Genomic DNA, 24,501 nt, shown 5'->3' with positions numbered 1-24,501 from the left:
ACCAGTTTTCTTGTGGAGTCGTTCAAGTTGCCGACCTTTGGATTTCATGAGGCGAAGATCGGGGGTGAACCAGGGGGCGGAGACGGTGAAGGAAACAGACCTGTTTTTTAACGGAGCAAGAGAGTCAAGAATATTATGGAGTCCATTGTTGTAGTGATAAACCAGATCATCAGGGGTGGATAGATTATGGATGTCAAGGAGGCCGGAGGAGTGAATAATTGAAGTGAGAGTGGCGGGGTTAATATTCTTTATATTCCGGTAAGAGATGAGGCGTGGTGTTTTAGAGATTGAGAGAGTGAGTTTCACTGTAAATGAGAGGAGAAAGTGGTCAGTTATGGGGAGATCATCAGCGGTTATGTCCAGAGGGGTGACACCAGAGCAGCAGATTAGATCCAGAATATGTCCTTTGGAGTGTGTGGGAATGGTGGTGTGTTGCTGTAATCCAAAACTCTCTAGGCAGGATGTGAAGTCTTTGGTAAGTGGCAGATTGGTATTGTCCATGTGGATATTGAAATCCCCCAGCAGTATAATGTTTGGTGAGTGAGAGGATAGATGGGTGAGGAAAGCAGCAAAGTCAGTTAAAAAGTTACTATTGGGTTTTGGGGGGCGGTAGACAGTAGCAATGATGGTTGGAGTGGGACCAGACAGTTTACAGACAGACGACTCAAACGTGGTGGAGACGGGCACAGATTCCGGCGAGACTTTCCAGGTCTCGCGGTAAAATATCGCGAGACCTCCTCCCCGACCAGAGCCGCGGGGTTGACAGGTGTAAACAAACCCACGAGGAGTGGATTCGTTGAGTTGGGAGTAGTCCTGGGGCTGTTGCCACGTCTCGGTTAAACAGAGAAAGTCTAGCTTACGGTCTGTGATGATGTCTTGGATGAGATGTCCCTTGCCTGTCAGTGAGCGGATGTTGAGTAGAGCGAAGTTGAGTGGAGAGCTGTCGCGGCTGGTGGTGGTGTTAGCCGACCGGGCTAGGCGGGCTAACACGCTGTGGTCGACAGCCCGGCTGGTGGAGTGTGGAGGGCGATGAGTCCGGCGTCGGGAACTGGACCAGATGGATTTTATTGCTGTTGAGGTGTTGTGGTGAAAGTTCCGACGGGACCCTCGGTGGATGTATCTCTGGCGGGGCTGGAAGATGATGTCCGGGTGGAGGTGAAGAGTCTCTGGCGTTGGTCCAGGCAGGTGATGGCGCAGCCGGAGCAGGTCAGTGGCCGAGTACTGGATTAGACCCGCCACTGGCAGGTGGACGGGCAGTACAAAGAGCCAGACACAGACAAACAGGATGAATGTCCTACCGGCCCACATTGTGGACGAGGACTCAGGCAGCGCTGACGGCCAGAAAACGCCAGGTGAGGATCACACCGGGACAAGACAGGTGAGCGAAAAGTGACAGCTCACGTAAACGATAGTGCCAGCAGTTTTTAAAAGTATTCCAGAATGATCGCAATTTCACTGTCCGATTAGATCATAGCAACATAAAATAGCCTGGAACGTTAAAAGTTGAAAAGTTACCGGCGAGCAGCGGCAGCTAGTTGCGCCAGCGTTCACTCGTCGGCCATGCAGTCATGGATAGTAAACAGGCTTACAGGCTCAGGGCTGCAGAGTCTTTGTGTCATTGTATGCCTTTTTTTGGTAATTTTGTGTCTTATTTGGTCATCTTCGTCTCTTTTGTTCATTTTTTTTGTCTTTTTTGATAATTGTGTATCTCTTTTTGATAGTCTAATTGTCTTTTCTTTTATAATTTCATCGCTAAAGTGCAGAAAAATTTGTCAAAAAGTAAATTTTGAAACTGCGCCCGAGGCTGCACATACCACTCTACAGAAATAATTTATACATATAAACATAGTAAATTGTGTCTTCTCCCTCACATTGGTGTGGTAAAGCTGTCAGAGTTCTAGTTTGGGCGTAGGACCACAGATGATCCACCAACACCACCCACAGCCTCATAGACCTCCATGGGAAAATGGAGGGAACATTTCTGGAGGAAACCAGAGCTACCAGTTTCTTTTGATCGCTCTAAAAGGACAATTTCTTCATTTTTTCTTCACAAAACACATATGTAGACGTTCAGGAAGAACTGAGGATGCTCAAAGTGAAGTCTGATACATGATAGGAGCTACGGTTTGGACTAAAATACTTTCTGTTGGAGGAGAAGTTTTTGATGTTTTTTGCTCTCAGTCAGTGGCTTCACAGGAGCAGTAGATTTCAGTTGATTGCTCTGCTCTGATTGGTGGATGCCACCTGGCCCTGGTTGCTTAGCTACCAAAGCCAAAAGAGTTTTAGACACAAACTGACGAGTTTTACATACAAACTGACGGCAGTGCCAATAATGTATGGCTGAGAGTCACCAGCTAGAGTCAAGCACACTCAAAATTTCTTTAGACTTTTTCAAGTTCAACTTTTACTTCTAAGAATATGAAACAAAATGAATCATTCAGATGAAATATTGGGGGACAAAAAAGTGAATAGTGGTGAGCTCACCTCTCCCATAGTGGGGTCATCAGCCTTGTAGGCGTCCAGTTTGTCCTGAACCAGCTGGGCCAGGGTGGCGTTGTCCTTGTACTCGCTGACAGAAGGACAGGTAGACGGACAGACAGGTATAAATCACATGGAGGGAGACAGGAGGACAGGTAGAGATATAAATCATATGGAGGGAGACAGGAGGACAGGAGTCAGGAGGAGAATAAAGGAGGACAGAGACAAAGATCCAAGAACACAGACAAGACAAAACAAAAAGAAAAGACAATGAAAAACATATTTAAAAAATGATTTGCAAAGATTTAAGATAACTGGATGTTAAATATATTATACATTAACTACACAAATAGTTGATTTCTTTCTTGACTGGACTGAAAACCAACAAAAAGATCATCACAAACTAAAGAGATCTGCACTGAGATACAAGCTGACCCAGCAGGTTTACTCCACATGTCCAGACAGTGATGGTAAGTTTAATACTTCCACCAAAATGCTTATGTTTTTTAGTTTGAATTTGTCTGTTTGTCAACAGGATTATAGAGGAACTGATGGAGTCCTGATGGGTGGAGGAAGAACCCTTTAGATTTCTAAAATGCAAGAACCCCTGACTTCAGAGTGCAATTCGGGGCGGAGTTCAAAGGACGTTAAGCTGGGTGGAGTCAAACTAGGGCTGCACAATTAATCACATTTTAATCGTGATCATGATTTTGGCCGTCACGATTAAATGAACCTGATCGTCTGTGATATTTCCTTTTTAAAATGCGTCTCTCCTGCAGATCTCATCAACACTTTCTACACCAGTAGTCCACCAACCACCAGGGGGCGGGGCCGTGTTTCTCCCCTGAAAACAGCCTGGTTGCTGATTGGATAGAACACTAATCAGGATGTGACGTAGTACTGGGCGCCACGACAACACGCAACATTTGTAAAAGCTGGTGAAGCAGTGTTGGCAACTTAGTAACTTTGTTGCTATATTTAGCATCTTTTCAGACCCCCTTAGAGACTATTTTACAAAAAAGTGACTGTAGACAAATCCAGAGACTTTTTCTGGTGTTATTGGAGACTTTTTACTCTTCTTAGGGCGCTTTCACACCTATCTGGTTTGGTTCGGACTTTAGGACTTTCCAGTTTGATCCGAACCTAAATTCCAGGTGTGAAAGGTGCCGTGGACCACGGTCCGCACCAAAGAACCAAAGTTTGGTCGACCAATAGAGGTGGTCTCGGTCCGGACCAAAAGAACCAAGGTCCGAACCTTTTGCAGTGTGAAAAAAACTTTTCTTAATAGTTCGGACCTTCGTATCAATGACAGGAAGTTTTATTATTCTTCTGTTCTCGAATTAAAGTACAGGAAAAAAGATTTTGCCATAACTGTCAGGATTGGAGCAGTTTTCTCCTCCTCTCCTGTCCACGGTGATACAGGTTCTCATGATGAGGAGGCTCATCTAGTGAACACCAAGCTCTCTCACGTGTTGCTCATTAAGCTGCTGCTGCTGGTAGCTAAAGACCAGTAAAAGTATCACCACAGGTAAAAGGTGTCTGCTGGATTCATTTAGTGTAAACACGTTCAGGAAGTAACTCTGAGGTCAGAGGGCGGCCGGCCTAACAACGCAGCGTAACCAAAACTAAATGAACCAGGAAGTCCACAGGGAGATGACGTGTCCAGTAGAACTGTCTTGTAAAGTCGTTATTCCTTTTGCAGCGTGAAACCAAAACCACCAGGACCAAATGTAGACAATGGAACAGAACACGGACCTTGGTACGGACTTTCAGGTGTGAAAACGCCCTTAGAAGAGTAAGAACCTCACCCACCTCAATGGTTGACCCATATGTTGAGCTCCGCCCTGAATTGCACCCTTCAGTCAGGGGCTTCTCTATTGTTTGAACACCTCCCCCCCTCCACCCAGCTGGCCTGTGAGCGGCGCCCCCTGCTGCTCACCCTCGGTATCTGACAGCCGGATACTCCTTCAGGGTGGCGCAGAGCGTCGCCAGCTGCTCCGCCAGCCGCTCCATCACCGGGTTCTTCAGCTGGGTCTTATGGGGGCTGTAGAAACTGTGGAAGGCATCGGGGTTGTCCAGGGAGTACACCTGCACACAGACACACACACACACACACACACACACACATGAACATTGTTACAACCAGGGCAGGAGTCGTACTGCCTCAGTTGGTTTTGCTTGGTCAGAGGTCCAAATAACACACTGTTGTTGCATATGCCGTTCGTTAGCCGCGAGCTAACATTAGCTAACAGTTAAAGTTGTTTGAATCACACTAAACCAGGCGGCAATCTGCGTGTCTGAGCTTGGAGGTCAACCAGGAAGTGCCTTAAGCCTGCAATCCACCGAAAATTCCAGCAGGGGGCGCTAAGTTTGGCTGCAAAAAAATCTGTCCATTCATTTCAGTGCAAAATTTGAAAACTTGTCACTTGATTTATTAGCTCAGAAATGTTTTTTTCGGACAACACTATGGTCTCAGTCACTAGTCAAGACAATCTGATGTCAATAGTTATAATAATGGCCCCATTTAGAAGAAAATAGAAGATAAAGAATTGTATGATTTGGGGCGGGGCTACCTTTGATTGACAGGTCACTAACAAGGCAAGAGGACGTTTAGCGGTTTGGTCTCATAACTTTGACCCTTTCACTGTATTTTCACTTAATGACAGTATATTTGAACGTTTTGTTCATTAAATGTCTTGTTCAGTGTTTGGTTGGACTAACAGACACTCCAAGGAGTCGCTGCTCAGTTTTCTGAGGTAAGAAAGATACATTTTGTTTTTGTTTTTTTGCTAGCCAAAGCTAACATCCCAGTTAATGCTCCAGTTAATGCTAACATGAATTAGCAGCGGCTTCTCTCAGTCGATGCAGCAGACACACAGCTGATTATCACGCATCAAAACATCTGATGATTTCTCTTTCCTCCCTCACAGTTTACCCACTTTGAACTGAAATAATAATATAATAGATGTGATCATATCAAACATAGTTCATTTACATATTCTCCTCCTCTGTTATCTCCTTTTATGTCCTCTCTGTCTCCTCTCACATCTTTCTGCTCTGATTCTTCCACTTCATATCCTCTTTCTCTCCTTCTCTCTTTCCTCTCTTCTCTTCTTCTCTCCTTTAACTTCCTTCTCTGTTTCCTCGAGTCTCCTTTATAAACCTTTTCTCTCCTTTTTATCTCCTCCATCTCACCTTTCCTGTTTCATTTCATTGCCTTTCTGTATACCTCCTCCTCCTCCCATCCCATCTGTCTACATCACATGACCACTCTCCTGTCCGTATGTTAGCTCGGCTCCCATTGGCCGCTGCCTGCTGTGTGGACCCTGACCCTGACCAATGGGCTGCCAGCATCACCCTGTGGGCGGGGCTTATGAGGCAGCACTTTGCCTGCAGCAGAAAACCAGAAAACCATCGAGTGTGAATTAATGAGAGTCGACAGGAGAGGAGCAAAGCATTGTGGGCCGATAGAGAGAGAGAGAGGAGGTGGAGGACAGAAAGAGGGCAAAATTAGGAAAAAGACATGATCGGATGAAGGGAAATAATAAAGACAGTCATGGAAAAAATGATTAGACCAGCCTTTTTCTACAATTTCTTGTTCATTTTAATGCCTGGTACAACAAAGGTATATTTGTTTGGACAAATATGATGATAACAACATAAATATCTCATAAGAGGAGCTGATATCCAGACATTTAACATGGTTTTATTGATAATGATTTTGGTTATTATCAAGAAAATTATGGAAAATGGCTAGATATGAACAAGAAATTGAAGAAAACAACAATATATATGAAAAAAATCTATTAAATTTACGGTAAAATACCAGCAGCTTTGGTTGCCAGAATTTCAAAGGAAAAAATACTATGAGTACTAAAATAATAATGAGTGGATTTTCTACTGTAAATTTAAATGTAAATATAATCAAAAATAGTCCCTTTATAGGGACTATACTAAATAGGGTAATTGTGTCCGAGTGAAAATATGGTATTTCTCCTTTAATTTTACATGAAAGAAACTGTGTGTTTTCCACAGTTTAAAAGTTTCGTACTATTCCATGATTTACGGTAATTTAAAGCATCTAGTATGATGATTTTCAATTTTTTATTTTATGTCTACACTGTCAAAAAAATCAGTTTAATTTAAGGTAAAATACCGGCAGCTCTGGTTGCCAGAACTTCACTGTAAAAATTATAGTGAGGTTTCTACTGTAAATATATATGTAAATATCAGCAAAAACTGTAATTTAGACTGAAAAATCCTTTATTTTTAGGGTAATTGTGGCCATGTGACAATATGGTATTTCTCCATTAATTTTACATTAACATTTTTATATTTTTACACTAAAACAAAAATACAGTGTGTTTTCAAAAGTGTTTCAAAAGTTTAGTACTATTCCTTGATTTACGGTAATTAAAAGTGTCTATAATGGTTTATTTTACGCCGTTTTTCTGATGCAATTTGACTGTGTTTTACTGTAATTTCTACAAATATTTTTTACAGTGAAGGGTGGTCTAATCATTTTTTTCCATGACTGTATTTATATATGAAGAAAAGATTTTTAAAAAAGCTTGATAGAGAGCTGGAGCACGAGTCACGTGCAAAGGCAGCAATGGAGGACATAAAAAACAGAAAGCAGACAGAGAGGGGGAGGGAGAAACATGATGGAGGATAGGAGGAGGAGGAGAAACATGATGGAGGGAGGGAGGAGGAGGAGGAGAAACATGATGGAGGAGGAATTTGGACATATATTGTCGGAGGAGGAGCAGCAGGGAGGGAGGAAGGACGACGATGCGACAAATGTGATTGTATGTAAGTGTCCGGCTGTAAAGAGACTGATGAGTCAGCAGCAAAGACACCTGAGAGTCTGTTTGTGTTTCTTTCTCCTCTCTCCATCTTTTTTTATCTCTCCGTGACTCTAACAAACAATAACCTCCATGTTTCTATTCCTGGCTCTGTCCTCTGCACCATCTCTCTCATCTCTCTCATCTCTCTTAACCCTTTGATGCTCAACATGGTCTAAAGAAGGGGTCTCACACTCAAATTACCTGGAGGCCGCTCCAGGCAGTATCACAATGACCAAAAGAAGACACTAAATTACTAAAAAAGACACAAAATTATTTAAAAAAGACACAAAATGACCCAAAAAAGACACAAAATTACTAAAAAAGACACAAAATTATTTTAAAAAAGACACAAAATTACAAAAATTGTGTTTCTTTTTTAAGTAATTTCTTTTTTTTTTTGTGGTAATTTTGTGTCTTTTTGGGGTCATTTCGTGTCTTTTTTAAATCATTTTGTGACTTTTTTGGTAATTCTGTCTTTTTTGGTCATTTTGGGTTTTTTTGTTATTCTGTGTCTTTTTTTGGTCATTGTGATACTGCCTCCAGTGGCCCCCAGGTAATTTGAGTTTGAGACCCCTGGGTTAATCGATCTTTCACTGTTCAAAAAACTAGATTTCTATCCCCTGATCTCTCTCTCTCTCTAGATTTCACTCAGTCACCAACAAAGAATGAAAGTAAAGCAGCGTTGAATGCTGAGAGGAGAACAGAACGCTGAATAAAGAAAGAGAAAGAGAAACCAGCCCAGTGGGGATTCGGATCACACAGACAGAAAGATGCATCATACTGGCTCTTTCTGTCACATTTCTAAAGACGTTTGTTTGCAGCAGCAGCATGAAACACTGGGCTGAACTGACCTGAGACTCGTAGGGTAAGAAGGCGATGTTGATCTCCGTCAGAGTCTTTGTGGATTTGGAAGCGCGACTCTTCACCAGCTCGTTGAACAGAGGATCAGGACAGGCTGCAGGAGGAAACACAGTCAGAACCACCAGACAATTTTATACTAACTTTTTAATATACTGTTAAATGTTACAGAAATCTCCAAAATGTCAAAAGTGTTTGATTCTAAACCAGCCTGGAGTTTCATATGGTGTTCCTCAGGGTCTGACTTCCTCTTAATGTTGTATTTTGAAAGAGTTTTGACCATTTTTTATCAATTTTCAAGTAGTAAAAATAAGGGTTCAACTTCATCAGTGCAACAAATCAAGGAAAAAATTGCTGCAACAACTTATGAGACATAATTGAGCATGAAAATAGACTTCATGAATTCATAATATCATAAAGGGACACACTTTGAACTTTCAACATTTTAATAGGTGCCTCACCAAAAAACAATATTGTTGTTTTATAGATTTATGATGAGAACCACTTGACACCAGTGGTGGAAGAAATATTCAGCTCCTTTACTGCAGTAAAAGTACTAATACACACTGTGAAATGACTCCACTGCAGTAAAAGTCCTGCATTCAAAACTTACTGAAGTAATTAATAATTACAAATTGAGCAAAGAGCCAAAGCCGAAAGCAAAGAACACAAGTGATTGAAGATCTGTGAAAACAGAGATGTTGTAGAACAAAGCAGTGTTTTATAGTCAGTAACGAAGGAGGAAGTGAAGTGTGTCGACTCACAGTCAGTGAAGAAAACATGAGCTGCCTTGTATTTGGCTGAATGAGGATCTTTGAAGTCTGCGATGAGGGTGTGAACAGACTGAGGGGAGAGGACAAGCATCAGGAACGTTACAGTGTTTATCAGTTAGTGAGGAAAGTTCACCGCTCTGTTCTGATCACAGATACGATCTGGGTCGGGGGACATTTTCATTTCAATATGCATAACTATATATATATATATATATATATAATTACTTAGAAAAACATTTAAAAAATTGTCCGAAAAGGAGAAAAAATGACACAGAAAAAAAATTACTCGGAAAAACAGAAAAAAAAATCAGAAAAACAGGAAAAAAATGACACAGAAAAAGAATTACTCGGAAAAACAGAAAAAAAAATCAGAAAAACAGGAAAAAAATTACTCAGAAAAAAAAATTTCTCAGAAAAACAGAAAAAAAATTACTCAGAAAAATAGAAAAAAAATTGTCCGAAAAAATTAAAAACATTTTTTCCTAAAAATTGGAAATTTGTCCTGTATATATATATATATATATATATATATATATATATATATATATATATATGTATATATATATATATATATATTTTTTTTTTTTTTTTTTTTTTTTTTGCAAAAGTAAAAAGGTCAACAACTGCCTTATAAAACCAATATGCCAATAATTAATCACATTGTCACAATGATTTCATGGAAAAAGCTAAAAAAATATTTTATTCCAACTTTATGGGCGACCATGTATGTTGGAGCGACAACAGAAACAAAGGAGTGTGTGTGTGTGTGTGTGTGTGTGTGTGTTTGTTCTCTCTGCAGCCACACACACCTCTGAATATACACACTAATATAAACAGGCTGTGAGTGACAGACAGGCAGGTGGGCGGGGCTTACCTTCTCTGTAGGTGTGATCAGGTAGATGGCCTCCAGGCTGGGGAGAGGCTCTCGTCTCTTCATGATGTCCTCCACGACTGAAGGGACACAAACACACACATGTTATTTAATAAGAGGAAGATTAATAAAAACTGAACCAGAGGATGTTGTTGTTGTTGTTGTTGTTGTTGTCTCTTACTGGTGATTCCCTCCGTCATGATGTCTGTCATCTTGCAGCAGGACGACAACATCCTCATGGAGAGCTGGTCCACGATCAGAGCCTGGACACACAGTAACACAGTTAGATACACAACACACACAATAACACACTTATATATATATAGTAGAGGAGTGAATCAGTGTATCGGCCCACGATACGATTTTATCCTGATTGAGATTTTAATCATTTTGTGTAATGGTTATTATTGATACAATATACATCAATTTAACTGTTTAATTGCATTTTGTGTCCACAAAATTAAATTCAATCAAGAATTGTTTTGTCCAATCAGAGAAAATCTTGAATGTTGAATCTTGAAAAGTGAATAATCCTGTTTTTTTAGGGTAATTGTGTCTTTGTGACATTATATTTCTCTGTTAATTTTCCGTGATTAAAAAAAAATATATATAGTATAAGTTTTGTACCATTCCTTGATTTGTGGCTATTAAGTGTCTGTTACAGTGATATACAATTTTTAATTTTACGCCCTATTTCTGATGCATTTTGACAGTTTTACTATCATGACTACAAACATTTTCATTCAGTCTTTTTATTCTCCACAATGAGAGTCAAAGTCACAGACTGACCACAAAGTATCCAGTCAGACTGATAATAAACATGTTGGACAACAACAACTGCAGCGTTTTATCAAACTTTCAAAACCTTTAAGCTGCACTGATCTGATTTTTATTTGAATGAAACAAAAATAAAATGCCTAACCTATTTCGACAAATTCCCGAAATAATATCCTGACACACATGTTGCTTATAGATTTATTAGATCTTCTAGTTTAGAAGAATATTTATAAAAGTCAGCCCGCTACGGCCTGCAGAAAAAAAACTGCTAAAATACTGCCGGAACGCTAAATATCAATACTTGGCGTTCATGAATCGATATAATATTACCACGCAAAATATTGCGATACTATGCAGTATCAATTATTTTTCACAGTTAAAGATACATTTTGTGAAATTTTGAAACTCGACTGAGTGGCTTTCTGACTCGTCTAACACATCCGCCTCATCATGTATAAATTATTTATGCATTTGCATTTGATGTCTTTCAGTTTGCTTTGTCTTTATTTCTTTTTTTATTATTCTCTTTTTATTTGGAAAGGCACATTTCCATCACATACATCAATGAGAGCCGTAGTCATTGGAGGACAAAGGAAAGGAGGAAAGGAGGAAAGGAAGGATGCAGGACGTTTGAGTGATTTGTCCAAACTGCCCTTCTATGGTTTCTTTTACAGAACATTAATTTTCAGTTGGGAACATAAAAAGGAAAGAAATAAAAAACAGCAGCGGGGAGCGCACCATTTGAGACAATCAACACATCACATCAAAATAAAAATGAATTTTAAAAAAGCACAAAGCTCAAGTATATTCATATGAAATCAGATCTGACTGGTTTTATATACTCAGTCCATCTGGTCCAGATCTGATAAAATTTTTCTTTTTCAACTTTGAGGGAAAACGCGTTTTTTTCTTTATTTCTATGCAGCTTTTATTTGGTGTTGTGTGTTTTTTTAAACTAAACTTTATGATTTATTAAATATCCTGTTGTGCTCAGCAGAAAAGCTGCACAGCTCTCAAATCATTATTCAGGACTGATTCAAAATATTATCAGACTAATAGATGATTTGGCTGCAGCGCTCGTATCAAACTCACTCAGAGTAATGAGAAGAACACTTTACATCTTTATATTGTTATAAATCACACTATTAGATCTCTGTCTGGCTGGATATTGTTATAAATCACACTGTGAAGGCACAAATAAAAATCACTTCCCTGATCAAACAAACTCAGAAAAGGCAGAAATCAGGTACAACATCTAGTTTCATCAGAAAAAATAATGTATTTCAACTTGAGCCTTGAGCAATACACATTACAAATTATGAATCTGTGCCCTGGAATTAATAACTGTTCATAACATGTGCCCCCAAATGCATGTATGTGCATGCTATGCAGGCTGCTTGAAGATTATTTTAACCTTCTACACTGTAAAAAATGTCTGTAGATTTTAGGGTGAAAAACTGTTAAACCATGAGACGTAAAAGACTTAAAATGATAAATGAGTTAATTCAGTTTCAGTAACAATGAAACACTGTAAATGTTTATATCAGACAAAACAGGATTTTTACAGTTTTATTTTATTTGTTTAAATAAATTACTCCACTGTAAAATACTCTGTAATATGTATTTAATGTAATATAAATACAAGCATCACTGTAATTTTTGCATTTATCTTTTGTAAAAATCCTTTTTACTCACTGTTAAATGTACTAAACACCATATCTCTAACAGAAATATACTGTAATATTTAATGGTAAAATCTTTCATTTATGCAGCATTTATAAAGTATTTTCTTGTCAATTATATGGAAGAACAGCGTTTCTTTTGATGGAAAAACTTTTTATTTATACGGTAAAAAATGGAATAAAATGTCAATCTTAAACATGAAATCAACAGTGTTAATATCATTTTACCGTAATATTTTAAAAACGTTGCACCGTATTTATTACGGTAAAGTTCTATTATTTATTCTATTTTTATTATTAAGTTATATTACTATTATATTTCATGTCTTGTAGACTTCTTACCTTCCATTCTCCCTTCTTCTTCACCTTCTTGATGACATCATTCATAATCTCTGTAAAAGAAAACAAACATCATCAGATCATCAAAGTGATTTTAATGCTTTAAACATTAAATACTACAAGTATAACATACTGCTGTAGCATGTACTCTATAGTAGTAGTAGTATAGAGTCAAAGTTCTGCTGTTATTAACTGTCTGACTCTAATTCACCTCAACAACTAATAAAAACTACAGAAACAACCTGTGAAGAGGTTATTCACTCATTTTAGTTACAAAAAGACACATGTTGTTAAAATAAGCACATGAAGCTATGGTCAGTAGGTAAATTATACTCAAAACAAGATAATTAAGATATTATTGATAGATATTAGAAGAAAATACTTGGTGAGTTTGATGTTTCTAACAGATCTCCAGCAGTAACACAGAGCCTGTGTGAGTATAAATCATGTGATTGTTCTTTGTTTCTCAGTGATCTCAGATAATCCACTGTGATCTCTTCATGGGATCTACTGATATTGGCCTGATCACTGGACTAAACATCTGCTAGCATAAATCCATTTAGGGTGAATTACTGTTGGACATCCTGCTGGATGGCTGTGGATATGAAACACTATAAACCCCTCGGCTCTGGCTAAAACCTGGAGTCACTCTGATCCTGCTGGATTATCACAGATTACACATCAGATTACAGCAGGGATGTGATGTGTCACTCTGTTTCTGTTTCTGTCTGTTTTCTACTTTAAAACAACCAAATAAAACACTTCCACATGATGGTGAACTGCTCTTTTAAAAGAGAAAGGAAGGATCATCTGGTTGGAAGGACAGATAGATGGGATGAAAGATTTAATAGATATTAGGGCTGGGCGATATGGACGAAAAGTCCTTTTTTTTTTTTTTAAATCAAAGCTCCATAAAGTGCACATTTAGATAAAAAAATATCTGAAACACCAGGCACTAGGGACTATGTTTCAGTGACAAACATCGTCAGTAAAACAGGATTAATGTTCCGTTAGTTAGATTATTTACATTGCAGCACACAGAGTGTCCGGCAGCTAATGTGTTCAAGGTCTACACGAATGTCTGAATTTTCGACGTTGTTCCGAGCTCCAAGTTCAGACTTTCAAGTTCCAACGTTGCGGTAAAAACCTGTTAGACTCGCCTTCAAAATAAAAGCAAACATGTAGCTTTCAAAATAAGAGCATGTGGATGTGTTAGCAGAATCCACCACAGAATTTACAAGAAAACTGTCAAAATAAGAGCCTTAAATAAAACATAGAAGAACCCTTATTCTCCTTTACAATAATTAATAAAAATATGCAATGATTCAGATGGAATAGTGGCATTAGAATGTGAAAGAGGCACCAAATTTATACTTTTAGGGCAAAAATTTATACGGGGGAGCATGCCAAATGTACATGTTCATGTACAAACTTCTTTTAATTTATGTAAATATGTTGGTTGTTGTTTACACTACAGTTCATATAAAATGTTTAAATAAAACATATTTAGGTTAAGGCATGGAGAGGAAAAATAACTCATTGAGTTGAGATCATTTGCTGACATCTTCGTCGCCACAGTTCATAAATCCATCTGTGCCCCTGATATGTTAATATAGTTCAAATTTATCTTGTCAAAATCAACAGAGAGGGTCTTTAAAAGCAGCAAACACACTGTGAATGAGTGAACTTTGAATGAGAGAGTAGAGAAAGAGCTCCTGAGTGAGAGGAACTGTCTCTGACCTCCTGAGGGACAGCTGATCTTAGAATAGTTCCTTTATTATTCTCACTAAATGACGGAGAGTTTCCCGTCTCCGTCTGTTTCTCCGTCCTGTTCTGAAATCTGCTGCGTCAGCACAACAGCAGAGACAAAAAACCCAAAACACTGGCTTTTATTTTAATGAAGGACAAAGTAACTTTGACTTTGGAACTGTTTGACCAATCTGTTGAGCTAAATGCTCAAAGATAAACAGCTGTAAAATACGTTTTATTCCTAAAAAGTCCTCTTGTTTTCCTGCAGCAGGACAGGATGAGACTGGTCTAGAAACAGAGGAAACCGTCTCTGTTTTCCCTTTTCCTCTCAGCAGCTCATGTGTTTCCTCTCATTCTCTGCTGCAAAATGTTTCAGATAAAAGGTTTAACAAGGTAGAAACCTTCAGCAGCATGTTTCCTGCTGCAGCTCAACTCTAAAGTTTCTATGTCACATTTAGAGCTAAAACTCTTTTTCAGCAAAGGTTCAAATCACCACCAAGTGGAACAAGATTTACTGTTTTAAAGAGATTTTTCAGAGATTTTGCAGATTGTGTGTTTCAACATTTTTATGCAATCTCTTGTGTTTACTGTTTTTTTGTGTGATTTGGGGCTATTTTTGAGTGTTTTTATCTGCGTTTTTTTTATTTTTTTGTGGGTTTTTTATGGTTTTTATGTGTTTGTGTATTGTGTGTTTTTATGGGTTTTTTGTAATTTTTTTGTGTGTTTTTTATGTGTGCTTTTATGTTAAAAAATGTGTTTTTTGTATTTTTTATTTGTGAATTTTTAATTTTTTTGTGTTTTTTGTAATTTTTGTGTGTGTTTTTTATGTGTGTTTTTTGTAAAAAAAATAAAAAAATAAATGAAATTTGTTTTTTGTATGTTTTTTATTTGTGTTTTTTTTGTGTTGAAAAAATTATTAGATTAGAAAACGTTGATCCAGTAAGTCAAAATGACATATATAGGAGTTATGAGACTGATTTTAGAGGGAAAAATGATGTCTCCCAGAAGAGTCTACAACAAAATGGTTCATTAGTTTGGCCATTTAGAAATAAAGGCCACGCCCACTGTCAACAAAATACTGTGCAAGTCTGTTAATCCACATGGAGGAAGTAAGTAAACAAGTTATTGGGATAGGACACTCCCTCTGCATCAACACACACACACACACACACACACACACACACACACACTTCACCTCCATGTCTCATTTCTAATATTCTGGACTTCAGACTGAACATCAGACCGTCAGGAGGAGAAACACTGTTTTTTTTTCCTCTCTGACCTGCTGATAGAAACTCAACAACAATAGAGGAACACAGCAGTCAGACAGGAGGACGGAGCTGAAACAACACACAGCAACAGCTGAGTCAACACACACACACACACACACACACACACACACACACACTCCTCAGACGCCTCATAATCTCTCACATCCAGTCTAACAGGACACACGTCGTTAAACCAAGACCGTCTAAAGGCACAAAACATAATCAAGTTTGGAGTTTTTTTTATTTTGCACAATAATAACTGAATAATAACTTTGGCCGATACCGATTTTTTTATAACTCACAGCTGAACCTTCAATGTTTGAACCTTATTATATTGAAAAACAGAAACACAGCAGTGTTTTTCTTTAACAAATAAAGGAATAAAGGAAATCACAGAGCTAACTGTTAGCCTGTTAGCACATGCACTCTGTTCTGCTACAGAGCTAACTGTTAGCCTGTTAGCACATGCACACTGTACTGCTACAGAGCTAACTGTTAGCATGTTAGCACATACACACTGTACTGCTACAGAGCTAACTGTTGGCCTGTTAGCACATGCACTCTGTACTGCTACAGAGCTAACTGTTAGCCTGTTAGCACTTACACTCTGTACTGCTACAGAGCTAACTGTTAGCCTGTTAGCACTTACACACTGTACTGCTACAGAGCTAACGGTTAGCCTGTTAGCACATACACCCTGTACTGCTACAGAGTTAACTGTTAGCCTGTTAGCACATACACACTGTGCTGCTACAGAGCTAACTGTTAGCCTGTTAGCACATGCACTCTGTACTGCTACAGAGCTAACTGTTAGCCTGTTAGCACTTACACTCTGTACTGCTACAGAGCTAACTGTTAGCCTGTTAGCACATACACACTGTACTGCTACAGAGCTAACTGTTAGCCTGTTAGCACATACACACTGTACTGCTACAGAGCTAACTGTAGCTAAAATTAATAAAAATGACATTAAAAAATTAAGGAAATCAGTGCCGATCGATTGGCAAAAAATGTGCATTAAAAAAATCATAACAGCACATATCGGACAGTATCAACTCCGATGCCTTTGATAGGCCGATATCGGCCGATAACATCATTTAGAATATATCTGTCAGGCTCCATCCTGCTGCAAATCTGCAGAAAATGAATGCAAATATATATAAAAAGGCAACCAGAGAACTAAACACACAGTAATGAGCATTAAATCATGTAATGCTGCCTGTGTGTCTGTAAACGCTGCTCTGACTCCATATCGTCTCCTCGTGGTTCTCCTCCTTCAGGGACCTCCACCTCTGACAACATGACCCAGTTTTTGTGGATCTGAGCTTCTCAGCAGCATGGCTGCCTCCCCAGAGACCCTGACAGGCTCCTCTTAAAGAGACAGGCACACATTTCAGCTGAGACACCAGGAGCCTTCAGCGCTCTGCAGCTCACCGAGCCGACACTCGACTCATCACAAGGAACTCATGAAACTACGTCTCATAGAAGAGATGGAGCATGAGCAGATAGAGGCACTGGAACAGGCAACACAGAGTAGAGCTGGGTCATATATACATATAAAAGATATATTGATATATTTTTAAATGTGATATGGAATTAGACAATATCGCACATATCGATATAGTTCAATTTTTTTTGTTGTCATATTTAGTTATTTGTAATGTTCGTTATTCTTTTCACCTGAGAAGAAAAGTTATATAATATCATGTTAAAATAATTCTAACTTATCTAACTGATGATGTAGAAAGAAAATACAAAAACACAAAATGACCAAAAATAGATGTAAAAATGTTCAAAAAAGATACAAAATGACCAAAAATAGATGTAAAATTATCAAAAAAGACACAAATGATCAAAAAAGATGTTAACATGACCAAAAAAGACACAAAATGATCAAAAATAGATGTTAAAATGACCAAAAGACACAAAATTACCAAAAATAGATGGTAAAAGGCAAAAATGACCAAAGTAGATCATCATGATAGTTTCTGTGAAACTAATAAAATGTGTTATGGTGACAGGTCTAATCATGGTGCGGTTAATTGAATCAGTGAGAGTCAGAGGGTAATTAGCATGAAGCGTTGCTATGGTTACCTGCAGTTCAATGTGTCCCGAGTACTGACTTAAGATTTAACTGATTAAAAAAAAAATATATAAAGGAAAACATGGGAGCGTAAATCTTTCAGCCCAGTCAGACACGAAACCAGCAGCTCAGAGAGAAAACCAGCAGAGGAGGAAGAGTTTGTAGCACCTCTGACCTCTGACCTCTGACCTCATCCATCCAGTCACAGGTCTGAAACAGGAAGTGGATGATGTGAGGCCTCGTTCTCATGACCTGCAGCGCTGAGTGATGATGTCACGGAGCAGAGAAAAGGCCGAGTCAGCAGACCTGAGCACCGAGTCTCTTTATCTCTGCAGTCTGTTAATGCTGAATAACTTCACTTTACATCAGTCTGTAGAAACCACGGAGTCCATCAGAGACCAGAGACTGATCCAGACAATAAACTCAACTCTGTTATTATTTTACTAAAGCACAGTTCAACCGTCATCCTCTCCTGTTCTACCTGCTGCTTTAACATGTTCACCTCCTCAAACAGGAACACACTAACACACATTACACATTAACACACATTACACACTAACACACATTACACACCACGCCTCAATCAACACTGGCATGAAAACACAGAAACCATCATATTTACACAGATTTAACCCCTTGATTGATTAATAGATAGATAGATAGATAGATAGATAGATAGATAGATAGATAGATAGATAGATAGATAAATCTACTTTGGTCATTTTGTGTCTTTTTTTCTCCTTTTACCATCTATTTTACATAATTTTGTGTCTTTTATGATCATTTTAACATCTATTTTTGGTCATTTTGTGTCTTTTTTGATCCTTTTAACATCTCTTTTTGGTCATTTTGTGTCATTTTTGACCATTTTACCATCTATTTCGGTCATTTTGTGTCTTTTTTTGGTCATTTTTATATCTATTTTTGATCATTTTGTGTCTTTTTTTCTCCTTTTACCATCTATTTTACATAATTTTGTGTCTTTTTTGATCATTTTATCATTTTACCATCTATTTTTGGTCATTTTGTGTCTTTTTTGATCATTTTTACATCTATTTTTGGTCATTTTGTGTCTTTTTTGATCATTTTAACATCTATTTTTGATCATTTTGTGTCTTTTTTTCTCCTTTTACCATCTATTTTTGGTCATTTGTGTCTTTTTTGATCATTTTAACATCTATTTTTGGTCATTTTGGGTCTTTTTTGATAATGTTCTATCAAATCTGGGATTATTGGATTAATATTCTGGAGGATGAAAAAAAATGACTAATTCAGCACCAAAACGTGAGTAACAAATGGTATCAACCCAAAAAGTGCTGCAATAACTAATATGACATAGTTGAACATGGAGATTGGACGACTTCAGACGGCCATATACAATAATGTTGTGATTCCTAACACATCTTTATAGATTCAATTAATTGATTCATTTAATTCAGATTAATCTTCAGGTTCTCAGATGATGTTCACCTCTTCTATGATGCGTTTACTGTTGACCTGCTATCTCCCCCTAAACACCCACTGGGCAGAATAATAAGGGCTTAAATGTCTCCAGCAGCAGATTATTACCTGCTGAGAAACAAACATTTGGAGCAGACACATGGAGCTGTCAGCCTCTAGTCACCTGACAGCAACCAGGCAACTTAGATGAATTGCTGCTCTGTCTGTCAACTCAAGTTGCTGATACAGCAGGAAACAAGATTAGCAGCAGTTAATTTACTGATGCATGTGCAGAAACTGTAAAAAAGGTGTTTAAAAACCAGATCAAACAGTAAATCTAAAGGTCTAAAACCAGATCAAACAGTAAATCTAAAGGTCTAAAACCAGATCAAACAGTGAATCTAAAGGTCTAAAACCAGATCAAACAGTGAATCTAAAGGTCTAAAACCAGATCAAACAGTAAATCTAAAGGTCTAAAACCAGATCAAACAGTAAATCTAAAGGTCTAAAACCAGATAAAACAGTAAATCTAAAGGTCTAAAACCAGATCAAACAGTAAATCTAAAGGTCTAAAACCAGATCAAACAGTAAATCTAAAGGTCTAAAACCAGATAAAACAGTAAATCTAAAGGTCTAAAGCCAGATCAAACAGTAAATCTAAAAGTCTAAAACCAGATCAAACAGTAAATCTAAAGGTCTAAAACCAGATCAAACAGTAAATCTAAAGGTCTAAAACCAGATAAACAGTAAATCTAAAGGTCTAAAACCAGATAAAACAGTAAATCTGAGGGAAATGATCTTTCTGCATGGACAGATTAAAAAAAACTTTAGATTTAGAAGTGTTAGATAATTTATCTTGTTTTAAGAGTTAATTTCTTATTTTAAGTGTTCAACAAATCTCTGTCAATCTCACAAAAACTGTACCAAAATACAACATTACAACAGCTTAAGACACTCTAACTGCTACGTGCCTTTACCTTTAAAGATGCATCTCTTATCAGAGCAGTCACTGATTAATCAGCTCATTGATTTGGACTCTATAACAGAAATACCAGAGCAGGAAGTTGCAGGAAACCATCAGCTTGATATTTAATGAATAACTCATAGCAGCATTGTATTTTGGCCCCCTAAAACATTGAACCAGAGAGAAAAAGGAAAATGGCAGACAGTATAAAACAGACTGATTCACTGTGATGCAACAACCAGCTGCAGCTCAGTCTGCAGCTCTGCAGCCTCCTCCTCGGTGTTTAGTACATTTAACAGTTAGAAAAAGTGTTTTTACAAAAAATAAATGCAAAAATTGGTATGGTTTTTTAATATTCACAGTGCCAGAGTATTTTACAGTGGAGTAATGTATTTTGAAAAAAACAACTGTAAAAAATACTGTTTTGGCTGATATTAACTCATTTATCATTTTACATCTTGGCTTAGCAGTTTTTTACAGTGTACAGCATTACAGGCCAATTAAAGGTCATTTTGCATATGAACTCCTCCGTTCTCTCCTCAGTCTTCTGTCTCTTTTCTCCTTAATTGTCTTTAGTCGCTGGAGAGAATCTTGGCTGCACTACTTGGCTTTCTCACGTCTTCTATAAGTAGAAATCTCTCTCTGTGTTAAATACGACTCTGCTCTATCTGTCACGTAACAAGACGGTCACGTGCTGCAGAGAGGAGGAGGAGGAGGAGGAGGAGGAGGAGGAGGAGCGGCTCTGACGCAGCACTCTTCCTCAGAATGGGAATTCATTAAGATTATGAGTCTGTAACCTGAATCAGAGCTCTACTTCTCTGTTTCAGCCTTCATGCTCTGTAACCACGGCGACATGACATTTACCATGGATTTATTTAGGTGTGTGTGTGTGTGTATGTGCAGCGTGCATGTGTCTTTATTGCAAGTGTGTGTGTGTGTGTGTGTGTGTGTTTGCAGAGGCCCAGCGGCTGCAGCCACTGCGTCACACACTGAACCCAGACGAGTGTGTGTGTGTGTGTGTGTGTGTGTGTGTGTGTGTGTGTGTGTGTGTGTGTTGCTCTGGTTCAGTGATGCTTCCAAGGTCAGATGAAAGCTTTATGAGTGTGTGTGTGTGTGTGTGTGTGTGTGTGTGTGTAGTGAACTGATGTGTCCTCCTCTGCATCACCTTCCTCCTTCCTCCTCCTCTACAAAGCCACATAGAGGAGAAAACACACAGCAGATATGTGCAAGAAATAGTGAAATAACTCAACATTACAACCAGTCCAGGCGGTAACCTACGGCAACCTCCTGGTCTGAGCAGGAGCCAACCAGGAAGTGCCTTATTAAGCTGCATTCTACCATAAATTCCAGCAGGGGCGCTGAGTTTGGCTGCAAAAGCATTTCTGTCCATTCATTTCAATGCAAAATGAGAAAACTTGTCACTTGATTTATGACCTCAGAAATGTTTTGTTAGGACAACATTAGTAAAATAAATATATATATATAAAAGATCCATCGATATATTTTTAAATGTGATATGGAATTAGACCATATTGCAAATATCAATATAGTTCAAATTTGCGCTGTGATCCTTGCTCCAAGCAAGCTGCAGCTTATTAAACTTATTTAAGATATTTTTTTATTTAAATGTGCACTTTATGGAGCTTTGATTTTAAAAAGGTTCTCCTGTTATTATACAGTATTTATGTTCACTTAAATAAACGGTTGCAATATAACTATTTGTGACTTTGACTGAACATTTGCTCTCACTTTGAGATAAAAATATCAGGATATATATCGTATATTGATATTCAGCCTAGATATATCAGGATATGACTCTTGGTGCATATCGCCCAGCCCTAAACAGGCCTAGTGATATTATATGTTGGAGCTGTTTAGTTTCTCTGGCTCCAGTGAAACCACTCTGATGTAATCGGTGATTACTACTACTAGACTCCAGAGCTGCTAACCTCCCTGTGGAGCTGCAGGATCACTGTTCCTCCTTCTGTTTGCTGAGACGTTATACTTTGGACAGACAGGCTAGCTGTCTCCCCCTCCTGCTTCAGTCTGTATGCTAAGCTAGGTTAGCCTCGTCCTGCAGCAGGTTTCACTAGCATTATAAAGCTTAGAGGTGCAGCATCCAGGCTGAATGACTGTAAAATCAATGTGGAAAGCATCAAAACAAGGTAAATGACTTTTCATAAATCTAATTATTGTAGTTGCTCCCTGGTGGACTTCTTTAGCAAGTTTTGTCTTTAAGCATTTTGGGTAATGTTCATATATTATCTGCTTTTCTGTGCACAGACATGATAATCATAATAACTAGAAAATTTCCTCTGGGGAAATTCTGAAAGGGCCACGGGGGCTACTGCCAGTGTGTGTACACTATGATTCTTCAGAGATTTATAACAATTAATACTAGTAATATTATGAAACTATATAATATACAAGGAGCACACCTACAACAAGCATTCCTTTACAAGTATTTATTTATACAGCAACCTATGACCTTTAACCTCAAAATGTGTGTGTGTGTGTGTGAAACATTTGTATTTGGAGGAGTGTGCGCGCTTACGTGCGCATATGTGTGTGTGTGTGTGTGTGTGTGTGTGTGTGTGTGTGTGTGCGTGTGCGTGCGTGTATCTGTAACCGTAACTGTAATCACATCAAAGGCGTTGGGGTCGACCAATCAGAGCAGAGCAATCAACAGAATTAACAGCTGTGGAATCTTCTGGAACAGTGACAGCAGCCAGAGGTGGACAGACTGGAATTTCTGGCCTCGAACAGAAAGCATTTTTGGCAAAACCATAATACCTATCATTGATCCGACTTCACTTTGAGCGTCCTGAGTTCTTCCTGAACGTCTGCATATGTTTGTTTTTTTTTAAGAAAAATGAAAAAATAGCTTTGTTAGAGCGATCTAAAAAAACTGTTCCATCTCCCTTTTTCAGAAATCTTCCTGTGTTTTTAATATGGGAGCCAATGAGGCTGTTGGTGGTGTTGGTGGATCATCTGTGCGTCCTACGCCCAAACTATAACTCTGACAGCTTTACCAGAGGATTGTGAGGGAGAAGACTAATTTTCCTACGTTTCTATGTATAAATTATTTCTGTAGAGTGGAATTTGCGGCCTGGAGCGCAGTTTTCAAATGTATTTTTTGACAGTTTTTTCTCTCCCTCTACACTCTGGCGATGATGTCACACACTGTGACACGAACATTCTGTGCAATACACACCCATTATAATCTCAGAATTTCTCCAAAAATGATCATGGTCATTGAACAGGGATTGATAAAAAACTATATGACCTATCGAAACGTGGATTAATACACCGATACACAAGACTTGTGTCTACTGTTTAAAGTTTAAATGGAGTCTCTAGGTGAAATTATGCCGGAGAAGTAGACGTTTAAAAATCTCCAATTATTGTTCTTTTTCGCTCATTTTCTTTCGGCGGTCCCATTCACTTCAATGCAAAATTTTGGGCAGTTTCTCGCGACTTACGTCGAGAAAAATTCATATTCTGTAGAGAAAAGTAATAGCACACCGATCCCGATCAAACCGCACGTTTTGATATATAATTTGTCCTGCAACTCTTCAAGTTGTAGGACTAGTAGCGGGACGAAATTGCGTCCGGAAGAGGAATAAGAAGAAATCCACAGTATAACAGTAGTGCAGCACTGGTCCCTACAGATATTGCTGTATGGGACCAGTGCTCGGTGCGATTGCCCCGAGGCCCTAATAATGGCTCAGAATGATGTGAAATTGCATATTTTTTAAAGAAAGAAAATAATTTGAACTATATGGATATATGTGATATGATCTAATTCTATATCACATTTAATGATATATCGATACATCACCCAGCCCTAACTCAAGTATGGGATAAAATGGTATGGTGGGTCTCTAGTCAACAGCTTCTCCTCTTCAGAAATATAATAAACATGAACTCCTGCACAACATAATGAGATCCAGTCCAACAGTCCTGTATGTTTTACATCATCAGGTGTTAATCTCCTGAATCATGAGGTTATAATTTACTAAAATAACCTCTGTCCTCCATCAGTGTGACTGTTTCAGTGAAATGTCTGTTCTCAGATCTTCATCATTCAGCTTTATTTCCCTGCTGATGCTCGTATATATCCAGTCATGAGAGAGAGAGAGAGAGGAGGTGAAGCTCTGCTCTCTGCCCATCCCCCTCTCCTCCTCCTCCTCCTCCTCCTCCTCCTCCTCCTGCTGCAGAGAGAGAAGACCCTCCCCCACCTCCTCCTCCACCAATCCCCTCCCAGCTCCACCTCAGCCAACAGAGTCAGGTGTTCCTGCAGCGTCCCAGTTACCTACTGGGAAACATTCACCACCAGTGTTTACACTGTTCAGTTCTACTACCAGAG

At 38.5% G+C, this 24,501-nt stretch overlaps 1 protein-coding gene across 1 annotated transcript in view; it reads right to left on the bottom strand.

Moving 5' to 3' along the window:
* Nucleotides 1–24,501, bottom strand: part of LOC131992528 (syntaxin-binding protein 1-like) — a 62,696-nt gene that overhangs the window by 32,917 nt on the left and 5,278 nt on the right. The window contains 7 exon segments of the mRNA XM_059358137.1: nt 2,485–2,569; nt 4,418–4,566; nt 8,177–8,280; nt 8,948–9,026; nt 9,831–9,907; nt 10,009–10,090; nt 12,629–12,678. Of these exon segments, the coding sequence (XP_059214120.1) occupies nt 2,485–2,569; nt 4,418–4,566; nt 8,177–8,280; nt 8,948–9,026; nt 9,831–9,907; nt 10,009–10,090; nt 12,629–12,678 (626 nt within the window).

The sequence above is a fragment of the Centropristis striata genome, chromosome 19, assembly GCF_030273125.1.
Source record: "Centropristis striata isolate RG_2023a ecotype Rhode Island chromosome 19, C.striata_1.0, whole genome shotgun sequence".
Taxonomy (NCBI): domain Eukaryota; kingdom Metazoa; phylum Chordata; class Actinopteri; order Perciformes; family Serranidae; genus Centropristis; species Centropristis striata.
The sequence above is the reverse complement of the archived record's forward strand: the minus strand, read 5'-3'. Positions and strand labels throughout refer to the sequence as shown.